Raw genomic sequence first — 21,206 nt, forward strand, 5'->3', positions numbered from 1 at the left:
CCATCCCACAGTGACCTCTGGTGGCGTAGGAGTGTATTACAGCCAGCTGTGGTGGTCTGACAGCTCAGACTGGAAAACCGAATCAATTCCCCATCGCTTTGCTGCAGTTTTAAACTGCAGTGAAGCAGAGAACTACCTGCTGATTTGGTTTGCATCTTTTGATTTGAGCATTTTTCTTTTTAGCATGCATCACCTTCTTTCCTTTCTCTTGCCAAACTTCTTAAAAAGAATATAACTAACTGTTGAATTTATAGTGCTTGTCACTCAAATCTGTGAGGTGAGCCTTTCCAGAACCCCCCTCCCACACACACACACACACACCACACTACCACCCTTCACCCCCCCCCCCCCCCCAAAAAAAAAATCCCTGGCCTCCCCCCATCCAAGCCACAAAATCCACCCCGGCTCTGTATTTTAAATGTGATTGCAGTATAATTCTGAAAAATGATCAAAGAATATAAAACTCGCGCTTCCAATCCTGGGACTGGCTCTGCTTTGACAACACAAGATAGTCATCTTCTGAACCAGCATGTCCCTCTTTCTCTCTCGTTCCCCTGCTGATCCTTGATTCAGATCAGAACCTGCACAACTGTAGCATGAGACAAACCTGCCGGTGATCATTACTCAGTCTCCATCCTTCAATGGATATTAAGGGCTCTGAAACACATCTGTTACCGGGTTGAGGAGGCTGTCCTGTTAAGACCCCAAGAGCAAAAATATAAGAAAATCCCAGATTATGGCACGGAGGGCACAGTCTGTAGCTGAGATGAGATCTTACCCCCCACCCCCACACACACACACACACACCCCCCCAGCTTCCTCACAAAAACATCAGACAGATGATGTTTGAGGTAACACAGCAGCTGCATTATATAAAAAAAAAAAAGATGAAAAAGTCAAATGGCTATCCATGTGGTGCAAGCAGAGCCCTGTTCCAGTTATGTTGTGTAACTGTGCATGCATGCAATTACCCTGAACAAGGTGTATGAAAATATATTGAGTGTTTGTGGTATAAAAGTTCTGTTTTTATCAGTTGAAAACTTTTCTTTTCTAGTATGATTTGATTTGACTGGCCAATCATTGTATCCAAGATTATTATAGTACAAGATTATATTTTTGATGGTAGATTTGTTGACGAGGTCCTCTTATTGTGTCAAATATTATCTACAGATTACCAAAGTATATTTACATTAAATACATGATAGCGTGCAAATGTGAGCTCCAGTGAATTAGAGGCAGACTCAAGTCCAAGAGAGAAAAATGCCAAATCAATGAGGTAAAGTGTTAGTGCCAAAGTCTTAATGCCAGCAAATCCATAATTAGGATTTAAAACTGCCAGTCCAAAACTGTTAATTTTCCCTTTTAAAAGCGGCTGTAATCAGAATTAATCCTCCAGATTGAGTCTTTTGCATCCCAACATTCCCCCCGCTCTTTATGGCCTTAGAGAATATTTGATGTAAGAAGCAGATCCCTCCAGAGGAACCTTGTCACTGTCCAGGTGTGGTTTTAATTCACTGGAGTTACAGGAAACATTTTATAAGGATGCTTGAAATATTTAATGTATAGATGATATATAAATTATATATATATATATATGAACTGCATACACAAAGACACACCTGTATCAAATTGACTATATGAAATCTTTTTCATTCAGGATCGTTCATTGCTTTTCCTTGAAACCGTCTTCTGGTGAGGCCGTAGTGTTCCTTTCAGTTCTGTGGAGTGTGGATGTGCGTACATGTGCACTTGTAACAGGCGAGGGTGGTTGTGGGCGAGGGTGGGAGTGGGCTACGTGTAAATAAATTAAATACAGTTAGTGTGGAAGTGTTTATTTTTTGTGTCAGTGTAAGTTAATATTCTAAAATTTAAAAAAAAACCTGTATTCTCTATTGTGTTTCATGGTACATTAAAAAGAGGAACCAGTAGTTTTATCTTACATTTCAAATGCTTATATCTCTATGGCTTCTGGCGATACCTGTTCTATTTTATAGATTTGTCAGCACAAAATGCAATAAACCAATACCATTTTATTACAGCAATTGTGTCTTGGCTTTTTAAATGGTCTTGTTTTAATAATGAAATTGCTCCAAATTACAGACAGTCAAAAACTAGAAAAAACAACAATCAGGATTGGAAAAGAAGAGTCCACGGAGTTCCAAAAGATCCTGTACACATGCACCAGTGCTCCCTTCAACAACACGTGAGGAGACTGAACATCTTCGGACTAATAGAGAACACGTCTAAATTTGAAGAGCTCTTCAACCAAGTCAGCCAAATTCAAAATCAAAAATCAAATTAAAAAGGAGGTTAAAAGGTTTTACAAAACATCCCTAGGGTCTACTTGTCCACAGCTCATAAATTCACTGCACAGAAAAACTGATGTGTCTACGAGTATCAGAGGGAGGGGCCTCACATTAGGAGACATAATCAGTAATGTCGGGGATACATCTGCATCTGTGGGGCCTGGGTCATGTTGGCGGTCGGCCTGGGCGGCACCTGCTGAGAGGGGGGTCCAGCGGCCACCAAGTGGTTGAGAGCCGGTCCACTCTGAATGAGGGTGTCTAGAGCTTTCTGGACACTGGGGTTATCAAAGTTGATACCTGAAGTAGCATTAAGGGCTCTCTGACCGCCTGTTGGCACTGGCATGCGAGTCGATGGGGCATTAAAACCCTGGGGTCCAGGTGGAGGGGGGCCAGCCATTGATGGGCGCGCCAGGTTCTGAGCTGGAGTCGGCACAAGGGAGCTGTAGTCCTGTGCCGGTGCGGCGGGGGCTGGGGCTCCACCAGCTCCTTGCATACCGGTGCTGCTTTTGAAAAGGCTGAGGATTTTAGCCTGCAGCTCCTGCTGGTTCGCTGGGGTGCTCGAGGCAGCCGCCAGGCCCAGGTGGCTGGGTTGCGGTGCTGGGCAACTAGCGTGGGGGGGCGGCGCTAGACTAGCAGCCTGGGGCTGAACATCGTGGTGTGTTGCTGCAGGAGCAGCTGGATGGATGGCAGCTGTAAGGTGACAGTTAAGAGTTCAAATGCGCTGCTTCACAGACAGGAGAATATGATCAGATGGTGAATCTACGGGGCGCTTACCTGCATGAGGGTCTGCAGTGCTCCGTAACAACCGACCTCTTTTGTCTGTCAGGTACGCAATTAGACTGTCCAGCTCCTCAGGCGTGACAAATCTACCCGGCAACAACATCACACACAACATTATGCAGTGACAAGCTGGAGGCCACTGAAACAAACAAACAATCTTACAAAGTTCTAAGTAATAATTCACCCAGAAGATTGCAGTTTGCCTTTCAATGACTAGAACACAGGTGACCTTAACGTTTCTAGCTTGTTTTTAGCTCAAGTCAAAGTTTTACTCTTGTATGAAGCTCCTGGCTGGATAAATACTTAGAAGGTACAGCGTGTTTGAGAGAGTAGAAATGGAGGGTTTGGACAGCTTGGCAGTTGTGTAGTTGGTTTCAATCTTAAAAATATGTTGCTGTCCAATTTCTGCTTTTTGGAGTCATGGAGAAGTCATGCAGGGGAGAAACCAGTTTGACCGCTTAAACATGTTAATGGCAGGTACTGGTAGGCAAATTCTACTTTAAGATGTTCAACTAAAGATACCTGTTTTCAGACAGCAGTGTGATGGCAGTGAGCACAGAGACCGGGTGGCTCTCCCTGTCGGGCTCCCTGAGTAGCACGTCATCCGCCATCTTAGCAGCCTTCCTGGCAATCTCCTCCCGTTCTTTTTCACGGTTCTCAGCTTTGTAGGCATCATAGTTGTGGGCGACTAGCATCATGGCGTCCTGCATCGGCATGTTTCGATGCTCTACAACAGGCATCAAAACAATGGTGGGCGACGTCAAAAGTATGAAGTAAAAAAGTATTTTCAAGCTACTTTAAACATCCGTGAAATGGCCTACAGTTGCTTACCTTGAGGTGTGCCAAACAAGATGTTGACAGTGCAGGATCGGTGGACCTGGTGCTGTTGGGTTATGATGATGGCGAAGGGAGTGCGGGCTCGGCCCACGTCCTCTAGCGCCTGTGTTAGTGACACTTCTGTGTTGAGGAAGATCAGGTCCACCACCATCCCTAAATCACGGACTTTCCGCCCAACTGTCTCAGCATACTCCCTACAGTTATTTTGGAATCACGAGTACACAGAGGCAGGTGCACACACACGCACACACACAAAGGAGCAATATGAAATGAAAACATGCCATGCACTGCACCGGTGGTTAATTACACAACTGATTGATAACAGCGTCCTCTGTCAGGAACAGAGAGTGGACATACTTCTGAGCCTTGTTGACAACGATCACTGAGCAGTCGACAGGACGATCCGTGTCGTAGCGCCGCTGGAGTTCTTCATAATATTGGCGATACAACTCATTGCGCCGGCGCTCTTCCGGTCGAGCACGGTCATCTGCCGTTGGAGAGCGGTGGAAGAAAGTGGAGAGTTTGAGATCAGGATGAGTTTCTGCAGTGGCACTATAAGAAATGTTTAACAATTATTCACTTCTTGTAGTAAAATAAGACCACAGATGCAGTGAAACACTTGCATTGTTGATAACTTTGTCAAATTGAGCCATCTAAGTGACCGAAATTTGAAACATATCAACCATAAACTAATCCCAGAATGAAACCATGGACATGTAGTGAATATTCTTTTGATATGGATGGCGTGATATGGTACTGCACTACTCTGAAAATAAGAACCAACCGACTGACCTTCCGGCTCACGGCGTCCATTCCAGGGATCTCTGAATGGGTCCCGGTACGGTTCTTCCTTCCTTCTGCTGTAATAGTCGTCTGCAGCACTTCCGCTGCGGTAGTATCGGTCATAGTCATCTCTGCTCAATGGAAAGAATTCCGGGTCAGGACAAACAAAAACGCTCAACTCTCGAGTTGAAGTTCGAAGACCGTACCTGTATGCAGGGTCCCGTGGGTCACCTCTGGGGTCTCGTGGGTCACCTCTGGGGTCTCGTGGGTCACCTCTGGGGTCCCGTGGGTCACCTCTGGGGTCCCGTGGGTCACCTCTGGGGTCTCTGTCTCTGCTCTCTGTGCTACGGTAACGGTATTCGTGGTCACGAGAGTGGCCCCCTGGTCTCCCGTCTCTGCTAGACTCCCTCCCGTCACGGCTGTCCCGGGATTCACGTCCCTCACGCCCCTCACGTCCATAAATGGGTGAACGTGACCGAGGACGTGTGTCTTTGCTGTCCCCATAACTGCTGTACGGGGCCCTGAGAGAAAAGTTAGCAGTTAGCAAGAGAGGCTTTGTTGTGAAGTTGCTCCTCATACTACAGTGAGGAATAAGAACTTCAGACTGCGACAGGTGACGACAGAAGGAACACGCACTTACTGAGTTATACAAGATGGAAAATACCTTAAACGCAACAGAATACTGCTGACAGTCTGCCAGAGGAAATGACGGCAGATAAATGCAGGAGACAGATCAATGTTCTTTTGAGAACATCAAGTGGTCCATTGACAAATGTTTCCATACAAGCTTTGAGATAAAATGAGCATAAATTCAGCCCCGAGAATACGCACACTTTTCTCTTAAGACTGCCTAAGCAGGGTGGTTCATTTTGCACATTTTGGTAAATTAGACATGAACATAAAAGATCAAACCATTTAAAAAATAAACAAGACTGAAAGCATTTATTAATCCATGGTGGAAAGAACAAAAGAAATGTTGTCTCACCTTTGAAACAAACATATTTTGGATAGATAATTTGCATCAAGTGCTGTTTGGTGTGACGCAAGCGACACCCTCATGGCGAGGGCACATTTGTGGAACGCTTTAGTAGCTGCAGACCCCCGAACGTCCTACAGAAAGAGCTGCATGTGCAAGTCTGCTGCCGCTGGAACGCAGAGGTGGCAACCATGATCGGCCTTTCAGAGCCAGGCTCAAAGACACTGCATTAAACGACATTCAAGAGATCGTCTGGCATCATTCGTCTGCTTTTTTCTTGATATTAAAAAAGCAATGAACATCTCTTTATTTTCACGTGCCACCTCTCCACATGACAAAATCTCCCGCATGAAAGGTATTTTGGCGTTGGGGAAGTTTTACGACGTCGACGGAATCTGTGAGCACGATCGAGTGGCCAGCAGTCAGCTGGCTAGAGCGCCAACAACTGACATCAAATCCGCAGTGCAACATAAATGACATTGTTAAAATGCTCATTTAGGAAACGTTCTTGGAGTTTTTAGGTGCAGTGATGAGCTTTTTAAGGTCGAGCCCCCTGTATAGATATCCTTCATGTGCGTGGGTCGGTGACATGCTGCTAGCAAGAACACAAGAATGAAAAAAATCTTCCACTGAAATTCCTGCTACAACCACCATCACCATTAACAACTCCTTCATCAGTCACTGAGACTCAAGGATTAACACATTTAGTTGAGAAAGCATAGGCAAAACTCCAGCTTTATTTTTCCTACAGGTCTTTTTCCCAGCAGCCATTTTAACGCGTCATTGCAGTGTAAACACAGGTGTGATAATCACATTAACCAGAGCCCTTGTATTGGGCACACTGGCTCAGTGGAACAGCTTAACTGAATGGAACCCTTATTTCTATTACTCCTGTATTTACTCTACTTTTCACTATGATGTCAAAATTGCTGCTAAAAAAAGGGCCTATAACGTTTGCCTGCATCGAGACCAGTTTGACGAATGCTTGGCTCTCGACCAGCTGTTGCTGAGACATTAACCTGCTCAGTGAGTGGGACATGGTGTTTGTGGCGCAAAGATTAAGCCCAGGACGACACACGTAGAGATGATGATAAAAAAAACAGCGTTAAGGAGCCATGAGGCAAGAACCCGAGACACTAAATATTATAGTCATACTGCTCTTTTCTTTATTTCAACACATCAGGAAATTTTAATTTCCATTGACATTTCTAGCATTTAGTAAAGACTGACTTTTACCGTCCCCTTCATGGATCCATTTACTGGTACATCAGCGTGGTTCAAGCAAACTCCGCCACGGATGAAATGGAAAAATTAAACACGCTTTTTTTTTTTTTTTTTTAAATGGCCGCTTAGAGGCGCTGAGAGCTCTTCACACCCATTTCGCATTACTTTACCTTCGTGGAGGGCTCTGCTGGGATTGAGGTTTAGCTTGCCGTCGCTCCACTGCCATATTTACATCTGAAAATAAATCAATCCAAACGTTGAACAAAACAGTGACATGTAATTCAGCTCATGAGTTCACGTAGAATGGAGTGGCCGCGTCAACACTTCTTCGATCCAAATGAAATTGTGCTCCAATATTCCAAGCTTGAAAATCCAAACCGGACAGGAAGTCCAAATGCAGGAAATCAAGTTGCCAAATTGCGTTTTAGATGAACGAGAAATGAAAACTGTTTTCCATCATCAAAAATGGGCAAATGGCAAACCCTCAACACGTGCAACAGATTTGAAATTTGTCCATCAGCGTCTCGCATCAATTACACATTTGAATTCATTTAGAAGAAAATACCAAGACAGTTCAGGAAATAAGAAAACAAGATTCCAGCTTTGCCATAATTTAATATGGTGATTGTTTATTTGTTTCATATGTCGATAGTTAAACACGTCTTAAAGAACAGCCTGAGAGAACATTAAATTCTTTATCTTTCAACTGTTTTATCATTCAAACATGAGGCTGGTTGTGGAGAACTGTAAAGCTCCAGTTTTATCCACAATCCTTTTGGGATGCAGCATATTTCACCTTGGAACTACTTGGCTGAGGCCATAGGGTTTGGCGATGCGGCCAAAGTATATCATATTATACGTTTATTGGGACATTGTGGTGGAAATTAAAAAACAGTATCCAAGCTCCCAAGGCAGAAACAGCTTTGTTTCTATAAAAGGGACATATTTACACGATCACACATGTATTGATCATATCCCCCAACTCTACCAACTCTAAGCCTCTGCAAACCATTTATACCACAACCTTTGCTGGTTCAACAGTAATCCTTCACATGTATTTGCTACTACAAATGCTTGCATTTTAAAACTAAATCCACAAGTTCAGATCTTCAGGATTCACCATCAGACCCAGTCAACTACTTTTAATTTGTTTAATTCATTAGCTTTACCTTATTGTTGTACAGTAAAAATATATATATCCTCGTTAGCCAGACAATCACACCTGGTGCAGTTGAGGCTTACCTATTTTATAACCTTTATATATTCGACCCTTTTGGGCCGCCTTTGCAGCTTCGGCTTCCTCAATGCGCTCAAATTGTACAAATCCAAACCCACGAAAGATGGAAACGCCTGAAAGAGGAACATTTTAAGTGGTACAAGCTTACGGTCATTTTCAAAAACACTTTGGATACCTACCCATTATCCAAAAATGACCAATGGGAATATCATTAGGAAGGTTACATGCTTGTAATTCATTCAAATTATAGCAAGGACTTGAACTGGCAGCTTGCTGCTTATGTTGTGTTTACTGACCGACTATCTTTCCATACGGGCTGAACAGGTCTTCCAAATCCTTCTTTTCCATGTCGGATGTCGGCAAATTCCCAACAAAAATCCTCCTCTCCAAATCTCGAGGATCGTTACTGCTACAGGAGCGCGAAAAACGCCCGGGTGATGAACTGCGGCTCCTTCGGCGAGACATGACTTGCTCCCAAGGTTTACTGGTTTCTTTCTTCGTATGTTTCAAATGATTAAAAGGTTTGTTTTGTGGGCTTAAAAGTGTCTTTAAATGGCCATCCACGATCCTGAAACATGTCAATGAGTTAATGGAAGAAATCAAATTCTTCGGAAGGATTGTTTTTGTGGAGCAACAGCTGCAGATCAAAAATCACATCAAAGTTGAGAAAATTCAAATGAAGAAAATTTTCAATTGCAGCAAATGTACAAAGTTGAAATATACAGGGCTGCGCAAATCGTCAACTCTTCCGACACCTGACTTTTAAAAACACGTCTTGAAACCAAACAGCATTTTCTCTGATTCGATAAAACCAGGATTAAATTTTCCATTGTGCTGAGATGTTTAAGCCTTCCATAGGAGGCCTACAATTTCACTTCACTCGTGCTTCTGCAAGGCTTCCTTGCTTGACATAGATGTAATTTGAGTTCGTGAGGCAAATGAATAGTTTCCACACAAATTCCCATTCAGTAGGGTTTCACGCGTCCTGTACGATCAAGCATGGCGACGGCTTAGGAAATGAGAAACTAATCACTTTTTTTTAAACATTTAGTTGACGTCATTTGCGGTGTCCTGAGGTTCGAACAGGCTTGCGTACCCATTTTTGAACGATACCATCGGCATTTGTTTCGGCTCGATGTATTTATGTTTAAGTATCCGGAAATTCCTGAAGTGAAAGCAGAGTTTGGGATGCAGGCCAGCATCTCTTCACGGCAAGAAAATGCTGAAGTCATTTCCATTCTAAGGACTTCTTCCCAAAATGACGCTTTTGTGATATAATTCGTACCCATAGAAAAAAGGTGTTACATGAAACGTGCCACAACTCACTACATATTCAACAGAGACCAAACCTTCTTTCATTGTAAAATAGTAAAAATCCATTACAAGAGGTGAACAACTTTACAGTAGGGCTGAACGATGTGGGGGAAAAAAAATCTAATTGCGATTCGATTTGGATTTTTCTCCACCTCTAACCTTCAGTATATTAGTCACTGTGTACTAATTATAAAACATGATGGGCCATTACCACATGATACCATCAAACTATTAGCTGCTCTCTATTCTAAAGTAAGGATAGGAATGTATCTAAGACTTAAGATAGTGTCTTTCTCTGATAAAGAAAGTAAGACCTAAATATTAAAAACAAAAACAGGTAGAATGTAAGAAAAAATCGAAAATAATAAAATGAATGAGATTTGTTGAGTTTGTCCACATTCTTGCATGCCACAAGACTTTTTCCATTTATAAATGACAACTGGTTTTAGCTTCGCTTATACATGGCATGGATCGATCATACTGGGCTCTTTGATTGTCTTCCTTTTGGACTTGGGCTTCATAATCGCTATGGTCACTGTCCATATGTCACAAGAGGTATTTGCTCAATTTACCACAAGTATCTATACATGTTAGGCTCCAGTCACTTCCTACATGCAAGTGACCTACGCTCAACAATGTACCAGATCCTCCCGAGGAGTCACTGAGTCACTCATACAGAGAAACATAGTAATCTATTTATTAAAATGACCGTTAAAGTAAAGAATTAATAAAGCAGGGAAATGGCTAGCCGCCTTTTGAGTATCCATGGTGTAGGGTCATTTTCTTCTTCTTTGGTTCAAGGCGGACTTGGCACTGCTTGTCACATTGTTGTTGGCGGGCATAAACACAGCGGCATTGGCTCACTTCTGCCTGGATAGCGATGACTGCTACACGAGGAGCGTGCAATTTGGTGAATATGACTGTCATTAAATGAAATACCCTTGCACAGAAGTACCATACTGTGTAATTACATACCTGTATTAACTGCAGCTGTCGCAATGGCTAATGGTGTTGTCTCTAATCATGAGTTTGATTTGAAATCGGTTGATCGTTCAGCCCTACCCTACAGTCACAGGAACAGTCCACGAGGTAACATGTCATCAAAAAATTATTCAGCAAGTGTTTCAGCTTCAGTAAAAAAAAAAGTAGGGTTTTTTTTTTAGTTTTTTTTTTTTTAAGTTGTAAACCATTAAAAAGAAAACCTAAATGAACTAACTCTGGAAATCTCTCCGTTCTCAAACATATCAGATGCCAACATGAACAACTTGGAGTAAATTCACATGGAGCAACAAAACCAGCACTTGGTGCTGCACCAGGAGGGTCTACAGAGTGCACCTGCTAGAATTATCCAGCAGTTCATCTTCTTAAAGTACTTCCAAAATGACAAATTATTAATGGATGGAATAGCAGCCGTGTGCAGTAATGTAAGAAACTGAGGATACAATGCATCAAGAATTGCCGGCAGGTGAATTATAATCGAATGTTGAGACCAATGAACATTCACACCTCTAAAGCACAGACACTTCAGGGATATGGTGCCCATTTGTGGACAACTGTTAAAAAATGGTTTTACAACATAAAGAAAAGCAGTCCTGCATCTGCCATGAGAGGCAGAATTAAATGCATATCACTTGTGTAGTGTGATAAACTGATGAAAATATGAACTCTAAAACAACATTAAATGACTTGAAATATATTCAAGGAGAGTGAAGCAATACATATATATATATATATATATATATATATATATATATATATATATAATCCCACAATACAAACTTAAGTCAAACCTTCAATCCCACCAGCACCTTTTGTGTGCAAGTTTTTAAATTTTAACTACCCAATTAACATTCAGTATTTTTCAACAAAAAAAAATACAACTTGGGTATTTGTTCAAATCATCCTCTTCCTTTCTATTGGTAAAATGTTGGCAAAAAATAGCACTGATCAAATGAAATCATGGGCTTGCAGCCCCTTTGAACATGACAAACGTAATGGTTTCTCAGTTCAACAAATGGTGTCTCATGATCATCAGAATGATCATTTTTGAAAGTTTTAGTTTGAATGAAGCAAAATTATCTAAGCCAGAGAGTGTATGACAAACATAAATCATAAACTTGTAGAAGGTCACATTACATTTAGGGATAAGGTAATTTGTATAATGCTGTTTAGGTAGCTGCCTCAAACATACCTTTACTTGAACCTGGATGACCTGGATTCTGGGTCCATGAAATTTAGCACCTTAAAAAAGAAAGGATTAAAAGAAACAATTACTATAAAAAAAAAGATTTGTAAATACATCCCCATCAGTTTAAGACATCATTAGGTCATTATTTTCTTGTAACACCTTGTATCACTCCATTGAGCAAACTTTGGCCATAAGAAAATAATAGATTTGGACGTAAATTTAACATTGGGCCCCATTTTGAAGCAGCTAATATAACTGACATCACTGCACATCTGAAATTACACAAGAAGTCGCACGCCGCACCAATTTTGTCATTAATTATTAGTAATAGATTACCACAGAGCGTTTCAAACCGCGGCCACTGACATCAAATGAGAGGTGCACAATCGTGGGTTAATCCGGACTGTCAGCGAGGGCAGTCACAATATGAGCCTGCGATTAGCAATGAACGGCTCTCATGTCCGAGAAGCTCCTCAGTGACTCCCCTGTTTACGTCGCCATCTTTGGCTCGAGCTCCGTCCCAGCTCTGGAGACACCAGACAGTAGCGCGCACGACGACGGTTAGAAACGCAACGGTTGGCCGACCTCAACTGAAGCAACGTTAAATTGCACACGAATCCGGGATGTCCTCTTAAAAAACAAACACAAGCACTAGAGACACCGCCTTTCCGCGTCTGCTTCGTCTGCCCCGGCCTACATGTATGTTTAAGGCTAACTTTAAGGTAGCGTTACATTCGTTTCAATATGGAGTCCACATTACCAAACGCTCAAGCTTGTGCAAACGGCGAGGCACGCTCAGACTAAATGTGAAAAAGATCAAAATAATATTAATATACTCTTTAGAGTCCACTGAATTAACAAAATATTGATTAAAAAATAATTTCGATGTATATGATGGTGCGCGTAGTCATGGTGTGAAAGGGGCTAGCCTCGCCATTAGCCGTTACAAGTTAGCGTCACTTGCAACCAAACAAGCTATTCTAGAGGTGCAGTTGTTGCGCTAAAATCAGCTTTGTTACTCACCTTCTAATGTTGTTTTTTTCCGCGGTTCAAGACCAGTAGCAGTTTGACCATAACGGTTTATTTACGAAGCCCCTTCTTGCCGTAGTATAATTTGCGCCAGATTAGAGGACGCAAAACGTGTACGTACGGATGACGCAAGGGCGTATTTCGTCTTGTTCTCCGTCTGCATTCGCGCCAAGCTACATGACCTGCGGCACATTGCTGCCTCTCGCGGGTCGGGGTTACATTTTTTTTCTCTGACATGCGACTCCATCATATTTGTTAAACTACTCAACGTGACATCTTCTTTCCTGGACCTACCATTGGGTTTGCATGTTGAATTATTCATATCCTACATATCTTGCCATTTTTTTGATAACTATGGCCCAAAATACTCCCTTGATCTCCTATTTTATTAATATGACAAATGCATCTCACACTACATGAGTTGTATAAACATGCTTCATTGGACAAATCTGGAATGTCAATCATTTGGCAGCTTGAATCGAAGGTTATCTGACTTTGGAGAACTGGAAAGCCATACGTATCATAAGCATCTCCACTGGATAAACTCCTGGGATGATTCGTAGCCTGCTTGATTATTTTATATGTTGAATGTTATATATTAGATGACTTTTGACAGGATGATGCTAATGCTTCCCACCCACAACCATTCATTGGATCAAGATAATTACCTGCCTGGCAGTCTGGGTGGGTTTCAGCTTCCTAATGCACACACAGAGAAGAGAGGAGTTACTGTGTCATTTGTATGTGTGTGTGTGTGTGGGGGGGGGGGGGGCAAACGGGGGGGAGGGGCAAACAAAAGCATATTTCATAAAAAGTGGTATACCTTTAAGAGCTAAGCAGTTCCTCTCAATTGGTGACCTGATGTAAAAACCTGCTCGTCCGGAAACTGACAATATATCAAGAATCCAAAGAATTCAGGTTTTACTCTGTCTTCACACCCTCAACGCAACTGCAGCTGCAACTTTTCTGAAACACAATGCAATAAATATTTATGATGATGAGAGCTGCCAAGTAAGACCATTTTCTTAGAAAGTGACTGTATAATATTAAATATAGTCCAGAGAGAAAATAATGGTATGAAAGAAACATTATTTCCTTGAGTGGAGGGTGCAGTGTTAAAGTAAAAGGTAACACCTTCATATTTATGTCAGTGTTGCTCAGTGATGCAAAAAAATAAGTGACCTATTTTTAAAGATGGATGAGCACGCTGGACTATAGGGCCCCAGTCAATCCTCTATAATGTATATCATGAGTGGATTTACCCGTATACAATCACATGAATATTTCAATGGCAATTTTCATGCAATATTTATTAAAAACCTTCTTGCTTCTTTTTTTTTTGTAATTTTTGAACTATTTCATAATGTTGGCTTTGTTAAAGATTATTTATTTTCTAATTTATTTTTGTTTCTCACTTCTGAGGTCAAGTTGGTTGACCTGATCTATGTTGATTCTTTTCTCTTATCATTTGACATGAATTCAAATGCCAAACATTTGGGGTTATCAACTCTCATCGGCAGACACCCTCTAAGACTCACTGATTTGCTCCTAAAGGACATTAACATCCCTTCCATCCCCTTCTCGCTTTGTAGGCACCGGAGTTGCCAGGTTGTGATATTTTCAGCTTCAATGCAGGTTTTACTCTTCACTGAAATGTACTGCTGCATCCGCAACATAAATTACAATATGTGCGTAATGTAGTATCATTTTTAAAATAAGTAAGAATCCCCCTTTTAACAATTAAATGTAAATGTTATAGTCATTTGCTCGTTGGTCTGCTGGAGGAGGAGTCAAAAAACCTGGCAACACAGACAGTCGTTTTGTTAATGCTTCATTGAGCCAAGATGGCAGATCTCGAAGAAATCCCCGACCGAGAGAAGGTATTGGCATATAATTTAATGTTTGAATATGAATACAAATTTTTACATGGGTATTGTAACAGCATTATTACGTGAAATCTCTCTTCCGTAGGCTAAATTAGCGAGCGGATCCTATAAGGTGTGTGCTGTTGAAGCTAGCTTAGCATCGGGTGTGCTGTGTTTGACAGCTGGGAGTTCCGTTTGTTTAGTTCCTGAACATAATTACAGAAATATAAGTTAAGCTACACTGTGTGAAGCTGGCCGTCTTGTACTGATAAATACGTATTAATATGAGCGTGGCAAGGAGTGAATGTGTAGTAGATAGAAGTGGTTGGGAAATGCTAAATCGAAGGAAGTTCCTCTACTTCCTGCATTTACAGTAACTATGGATAATGACAGTGCATCGGCAGCTCACGCCCTGTTAACTTAGATTTTAGGTTACCGACGAACCCGATGTTGACCATGTCAGATATTGACGTTTGTTAATGTAACGTTACTTGAAAGTGGAGATGATTTGTGTCAGCGTGGACGTTGGGTTTTTGTGTCAGATTCATGGAACAGGGGAACTCCTGTAGTGACTGGCGTTTCTCCTGCAGCATGCTGTTACATGTTGGAAATCAGGCTTTGCATTCCTAAAGCTGGTGGTTTGCGGCAGTTCACTCCTCCCTTTCCTGCTGCAGCAAACCTGTATGAGTCTGTACGATTGAGGGAAATGAGTATTATCAGACTTAATTTGTATTGAAAAACAACTCTCTTCTTCTGATTGTGCCACTCTTGGAAATGAATGGAGTCACTATTCAAGAGCACAGTTAAACTAGGTTACTCATTGTGAAGGAACAATGGCGTGGACACACACCAATGTGGTAGTGTCATTTGGTGGGTGGACTGGTGAAAGCTCTGCATGCCATAAATACATGATGGAAAAAGATGTGAGACTTTGCTTCCAAGTGATTATGCCCTTGTTTCATTATGTGGAATTTACCCATAGTTACCACTCAGTTATGAGAGTGCTGTCACGGTGGTCTCAATGTGTGGTTTTGGACACCACGTGCTTACACAAAAATAGTGGCTACGAAGAACAGCCCTAGGTGACATTCCCTGCCCGCAACCTAAGGAGTGGTCATGATGAGCTGGCCAAGCCTTCAGGCGAAGAAAGTTTGCAGATTACTCTCTGCTTCACCCTAGTGGCTAACTGACAGGCTTGTAGTTCTTGACTGCTGGAGCTCAGAAGATCAGTGATGGATAGAATTCCCAAAAAATTATTAAGATTTTGCTTGTGACTAAGAAAACTGAATTTTTGTCTGTTGGGGCAGAGTTAAACAAGCAAAAGTGACCTGAACCCCTGAAAACTGAAGTTACACGCTGCTTTTCTTTTAAAATCTTTTAAGGTCTCACGATTCAATAACATGATATTTTATTCTATTTCAGGTCTGTATTGCATCTAACTTTGTCCTCCATGCCCCTCCCGGAGAATTCAACGAGGTCTTTCAAGGTGAGCCAGCTTTCTTGCCTGTTTTTCTTCATTTGCAACTTGTTGTCCTTGAAACCAATGGTTAATGCATATTGTATGATTTCAGATGTGCGAGTACTGCTCAACAACGATGATATTCTCAGAGAGGGCACAGCTCAGTGAGTTAATTTCTGGTTTGTTATTTTAGGAAACAATGATGACGTTCTTGTACAATCAACTATTTCTCTTTTGATCCAGAGCCTTTGCCCAGTACAACAAGGATCAGTTCACACCGGCCAGAATTGACGGATTTGAAGACCAGGCAAGATAATGCTGATAAATTATTTCGATCAGATGTTTTTAAAGTATTAGATGGAAAGAATACAAGTCATCATGAGATTTTGTAGAGTCATCATGTTGAAAATGACTTTTTTTTTTTTAAATGAATCACCCTGAAATTGTATCATTATTTATTAAGGTACTGCCTTAGTCTCCTGCCAGAGTAACAAAAGGTGTCTCTCATAGTGTCTTTGTGTTTCCTTTGCAGGTCCTGATAACAGAGCATGGAGAGCTCAGTAACGGACGCTTCTATGATCCTCACAACAAGATCTCCTTTAGGTTTGACCACCTTAAAAAAGAGGCTAGTGACCCCCAGCACCATGAGGAAGAGGAGGGCCTTCGATCATGGATAAATGCCTGTGATTCTGAAGTGAGGGCCTACGTGAAGGAGCACTACCCCAGCGGAGTCTGCACCGTAAGATCACACTCTGGTCTGCAATATGGCTGTCATGTTCAGGATTACACAAAAGAAATCACCCACTCATCCTGTTCCATCTGCCTCAGGTTTATGGGAAAAGAATCGAAGGCCAGCAGACCATTATCGCTTGTATTGAGGATCATCAGTTTGCGCCTCAAAACTTCTGGTAAGTTAAAAGATGATCATGGTCTCCCTAACTGAGTCTGCTCAGACAATAATGTCAGTGCAGCGTTGGGAGGCTGATGTATAATTGCGTTAGATGTTCTGGGTTTTCAAGTGTACTCCTCCAAATTCTATTTCCAGGAACGGCCGCTACCGGTCTGAGTGGAAGTTCAGCATCTTGAAATCTATAGTGCTGCTGGTTGGAGTCATGAAAGTACAGGTAAATAGTGATGTCATCAGGTGCTGCTGGATGAGCTTTGCTTTGACCTCAGTTTTATCCCTATGTGAACATTGCCCCGGCTTCATTTCCTCTATTCCAGGTTCATTACTATGAGGATGGAAATGTGCAGTTGGTCAGCCACAAAGATGTGGAAGAAAACCTGTCTGTGACTGTAAGTCTTTTTTTTTTTCTATTTTAAACTCACTTATTCATATATATAGTTATTAAAAGCCATAGATTTGTGACTAACATAGGAGTATTCATTGATAGAACCGAGGAAACACTATCATTGGTCTGGAAGCACCAAAGGTAGAATAGAATCTGATATTTAAGTGTAAAAATCGGTCAATCAATAAAAATAGACAGGAAATAAATGAAAGGAGCGAGGTACTGAGCCCCTAATTGCTCCCGATGGCCCTGAGATGGACTGGCAACCCTTCCAGGGTGAACCCCACCTCTCGCCCAATGTCAGCTGGGATAGGCTCCAGCCCCCTTCACAGATAAGCAGTATAGAAAATGGATGGATGGATGAAAGGATAAGAGCACAAGTTCATGAATAAATAGTTTAATTAATAGGAATATACATCAGTGAGACGAGGGGCACACGAGCAGGTAGGAGCACAAGATAAAATAATAAATGAATGAATCTCAATAAGAATAAAAATGATATGATCATAATTAGAATGGTACATATCAATTGTAACCTAATACAAGAAATGGTTAAACATATTCTGTATTTTATAAACAGTCAATAAATAAGTAGATAAATTCTCTTAAAAGCCAGACTGAAAAGGTAGGTTTTAAGTTTGCGTTTAAAAATCTCTGCATTTTGTTGCCCTCGGCTCTTGAGGCGGACTGTTCCACATGTGTGCACCGTAGTAATAAAACGACGCTTCGCCATAAGTTTTAGATCAAACGTTTGGTATGATTAAAAGGCCGCTCGCTGCCAGAGGGTTCTAGAGGGTTGGTAGGATAAAAGCAAATCTGATAAACAGCAAGGACTAAGACCTTTAAGAGCTTCAAAAACCAATTAAAGGATCTTAAAATCAATTCTGAAGTGGACGGGAAGCCAATGAAGAGACTTTAAAAATGGATCAGTGTGTACTCTCTCGATGATCCTCGTGAGTACATGTGCGGCTGACTTTTGCAGTCTTGCAATTTAGAGATATTTTTCTTCGGAAGATGAGAAAGTAGAGCATTGCAGTAGTCAACTCTGCAGGTAATAAAAGCATACATTGGTGTGTCTGTGTTGGCTCGAGAGAGAAATGGTCAAACTCTAGCAATATTTTTAGTAAAACGCTGTTCTTGTTATGTTTGATGTGTGGTTCCAAAACTAAGATCAGAATCAAAGAAGACGACACCAAGGTTCGTCACATTCTTACGGGGTTTAAGTGCTAGTGTGTGTAGCTTTGCACCAAGTTTCTCTCTCTTAGCTTCAGGACCAAACGCTCAGTTTTGTCCTGGTTGAATCGGAGAAAGTTCTCTGCCATCCATGACTGAATATATAAAATGCAATTAGTAGGAGTCGTTAAGAGACACGGCGATGAAGAGCTGCGTGTCATCAGCGTAGCTGTGGAAGTTTATACTGTACATCATATCGTAGAGATATTAAAGCTTGTCAGACCTAAAACTGAACCTTGAGGAACTCCACAATCCATTTTGTTGCATCTTTATGAATATAACCATATATATATGGTTACATAATAATAATCAAAAGTAATCAAGAGCACATTTCTGCTAAATGGACTTTGCATGCATAACTTGGGTTGGGCATTCATTCAACATTCATTATGAAATAATATTAAAGTACAATGCAACGTAATTTCAGAATCTGATGCTTGGTCTAAACTACTTTCCTGACTGGATGCAGTGATTCGATGCAGCACCTCAAAACGTTGGCCTATAAAACGTTTGTTGACGACTAGTAGAGCAGCTACTAATCATGGCCGACTTCGTAAGAGAGGATGAGGATAATTACTCTCTTATACTTGACGGCTAACACTTACCAACCTCTACCATTCATTCTGTGAAGCTAACCAGTTGCCGCTCAGTCTCTATGGGTTCAAGGACGTACATACTGGACATACAGAGGAGATTTAATCTACTAATTAATCTTTGTTGCTCCAATTTAGTTGTTTTCTTTTTTTTTTCTTTTCAAAAATATGTGATGTGTTTGGCATTACATTTCTGGATTATTTCAATCTTCTTTTTTTTTTTGCAGAACCCTGGCCAGACTGCAAAGAGCCTCGTTAAAGTTATTGAGGAGGCAGAAAGCATCTATCAGGTATGTGGCTGTTCAGAGTCCAAAGCTTGGCCTCCCTGACAACTTGCATGCACCCAGAAAGCATCTTCTTAATTTTCCAGAGGTCTATCGGTGAGAACTATCAGACCATGTCGGACACCACATTCAAAGCATTACGCAGACAGCTTCCAGTCACCCGAACCAAGATCGACTGGAATAAGATCCTCAGCTACAAGATCGGCAAAGAGATGCAGAATGTGTAGAGGGCAATGCCTGCTGGGGTTACGACAAAATGATGCTCCTCTGCTGAAGCCGATGCACGCGCAAAGATGTGTGATGCAGCATGATGTACTGTATGTACTTCTAAAACAGACATTTATGTGGTGTTTTTCTTGGGAATGACGGCTTCCGTTGAGCTGTAACTGGGGATATCTTCATTTTAAAATGCCATTGAGTGGTGTAACTTTCACTTATTTGCAGACACAGGTTTCTGATCTCTCGCAGGGCTCCATTTGGACAGACCCCCTGCCAAACCTCCTGACTTTCATGCACTGTAGCAACTAACTTACAATCTCTGTAGAACATAACTGATACTCTTTAAGAGCTTCCAATACCTCTGTAGTCTTTGCAAATATGCAAGTTCATACGTTATTCAACTGGAGAGACTTGACAGCATAAAATGATACAGTTTCTATTTTGGTTGATTTTATTTATGCATTTCTCTGGATGTGTTTCAGCCAGCCGGCATGACAAAGCATTTTACGTTCTCGCTCACCAACCAAACTCTGCCTTTCCCTTGAAAGATGGAGCTTTGTCTTCTCTTTCCTCTCTGTTGTTAAGAGACGTGTTCGGTGGCAAATGCTCTATATCCCCAGGCTGTGAGAGTTGGTGTCCCTCTGCCAGCTGTTTGCCTTTAGCTTTTGCAATATTTTTTTATACAAACTGTAAGTACATTTATTATTCATGAAATAAAATTGTCGCACCAAAATCAGTGGTGGTGTTTTGAGTCATGGGGTTTCAAAAGAGGCTGGGTGCCATATGTTTCTTTGTTTGGGTGGACCATGGTTACAGGTGTATCTGGAAATATAAGGGGTTTATTGTGTATTTTATGCATTCTGGTGTTATTCTCCTCTCAATTCTCTTTTAACATGATTTTATTTTTCTTTTTTAAATGTTTTTAATGTTCTTTTCTTTTTGTTGTAAAGCACTATGAGCTGCTATCTTTGTATGAAAGGTGTTACACAAATAAAGTTTATTATAAAATTAGCATTATTATTATGATTATTATTATTATCATTGACCAGAAAATGAGTCAACATTTCTCACTCAAACTCTATAGTAAAAAATTAATTTAGTATTATCTGTTGCGTAGTTTGGTTTCAGAAGAACATTTAAATTGAAATAAAATAATATATTCTCTTGAATTTCTAGGTAACAGACCAATACAGTGCAAATGTGTAGAATTCATTAAAAAATTTAAATGAAGGAAAAGAAAGTATACTTAGTAGTTATAAAATTGCCATTAGTGAGGGTGATTGCAGTGGGGAAATATGGATTTATTGTCTAACTGGAGGACCGAAGGAGAGAATATGGACTGAACAATGTGTGGGCTGTGAGAATTAGAGATATTTAAAGGTATTTTAAATGGTATTTAGCATTTTTTTCCCCCCGGGTTTGTCAGAATTCGTGCAATATCAAATATGACGTTTCTAGAGTCAGCTGTACGGTGTTGATGTCATGACTCAGTCCAGGGGGTGTCAGTGAAAAACCCGAGGGCTCTTATATTATCCTGCACAGTTTTCGTTTTGTTTGTGTTCTAAAGTGAGAGACGATCCCTGGTCT

At 41.2% G+C, this 21,206-nt stretch overlaps 2 protein-coding genes across 14 annotated transcripts; one reads left to right on the forward strand and one right to left on the reverse strand.

Annotated features, from left to right (window-relative positions):
* Window positions 1-2,010: 2,010 nt before the first annotated feature.
* ncoa5 (nuclear receptor coactivator 5) lies at window positions 2,011-12,842 on the reverse strand. Of its 12 annotated transcripts, none has more exons than XM_086199931.1 (13): window positions 12,669-12,842; window positions 11,649-11,698; window positions 10,433-10,520; window positions 8,440-8,711; window positions 8,149-8,256; window positions 7,077-7,140; window positions 4,913-5,227; window positions 4,716-4,837; window positions 4,281-4,410; window positions 3,918-4,117; window positions 3,609-3,813; window positions 3,081-3,172; window positions 2,011-2,996 (listed from the first exon to the last, which is right to left on the reverse strand). In XM_086199931.1, the coding sequence occupies exons 4-13, from the start codon at window positions 8,606-8,608 to the stop codon at window positions 2,431-2,433; spliced, it is 1,971 nt and encodes a 656-aa protein (XP_086056057.1). In that variant the 5' UTR covers window positions 8,609-8,711; window positions 10,433-10,520; window positions 11,649-11,698; window positions 12,669-12,842; the 3' UTR covers window positions 2,011-2,430. The 12 variants fall into 12 exon arrangements, with proteins under 12 accessions (XP_086056057.1, XP_086056050.1, XP_086056052.1 ...); XM_086199924.1 differs by having other exon boundaries at window positions 3,918-4,120; window positions 12,669-12,841; XM_086199926.1 differs by lacking the exon at window positions 12,669-12,842 and adding an exon at window positions 12,069-12,223 and having other exon boundaries at window positions 3,918-4,120.
* On the forward strand, window positions 12,292-20,631 carry LOC147268395 (F-actin-capping protein subunit alpha-2-like). 2 transcript variants are annotated; one of them, XM_086199940.1, is made up of 10 exons: window positions 12,292-12,367; window positions 15,962-16,025; window positions 16,111-16,162; window positions 16,242-16,305; window positions 16,531-16,737; window positions 16,827-16,906; window positions 17,044-17,122; window positions 17,223-17,294; window positions 19,344-19,406; window positions 19,487-20,631. In XM_086199940.1, exons 1-10 carry the CDS (start codon window positions 12,347-12,349, stop codon window positions 19,625-19,627), a joined length of 843 nt encoding a protein of 280 aa, XP_086056066.1. In that variant the 5' UTR covers window positions 12,292-12,346; the 3' UTR covers window positions 19,628-20,631. The 2 variants fall into 2 exon arrangements, with proteins under 2 accessions (XP_086056066.1, XP_086056065.1); XM_086199939.1 differs by lacking the exon at window positions 12,292-12,367 and adding an exon at window positions 14,462-14,554 and having other exon boundaries at window positions 19,487-20,630.
* The last annotated feature ends 575 nt before the right edge of the window (window positions 20,632-21,206 follow it).

The sequence above is a fragment of the Aulostomus chinensis genome, chromosome 3 (genome assembly GCF_037954235.1).
Source record: "Aulostomus chinensis isolate RoL2024-O1b breed Wild chromosome 3, RoL_Achi_v1.0, whole genome shotgun sequence".
In the NCBI taxonomy this organism is placed as follows: Eukaryota; Metazoa; Chordata; class Actinopteri; order Syngnathiformes; family Aulostomidae; genus Aulostomus; species Aulostomus chinensis.

Bases quoted from the DNA above. Each gene is read 5' to 3' on its own strand.
- ncoa5 (XM_086199925.1), bottom strand. From the start codon at position 8,608: ATGTCTCGCCGAAGGAGCCGCAGTTCATCACCCGGGCGTTTTTCGCGC. The intron at 8,257-8,439 runs GTCAGTAAACAC...TTCCTCTTTCAG, and splicing joins CCCGTATGGAAAGATAGTCG to GCGTTTCCATCTTTCGTGGG. The intron at 5,228-7,076 runs GTAAAGTAATGC...CTTTTCTCTCAG, and splicing joins CAGCAGAGCCCTCCACGAAG to GGCCCCGTACAGCAGTTATG.
- LOC147268395 (XM_086199939.1), top strand. From the start codon at position 14,519: ATGGCAGATCTCGAAGAAATCCCCGACCGAGAGAAG. The intron at 16,163-16,241 runs GTGAGTTAATTT...CTTTTGATCCAG, and splicing joins CTCAGAGAGGGCACAGCTCA to AGCCTTTGCCCAGTACAACA. The intron at 16,738-16,826 runs GTAAGATCACAC...CATCTGCCTCAG, and splicing joins ACCCCAGCGGAGTCTGCACC to GTTTATGGGAAAAGAATCGA.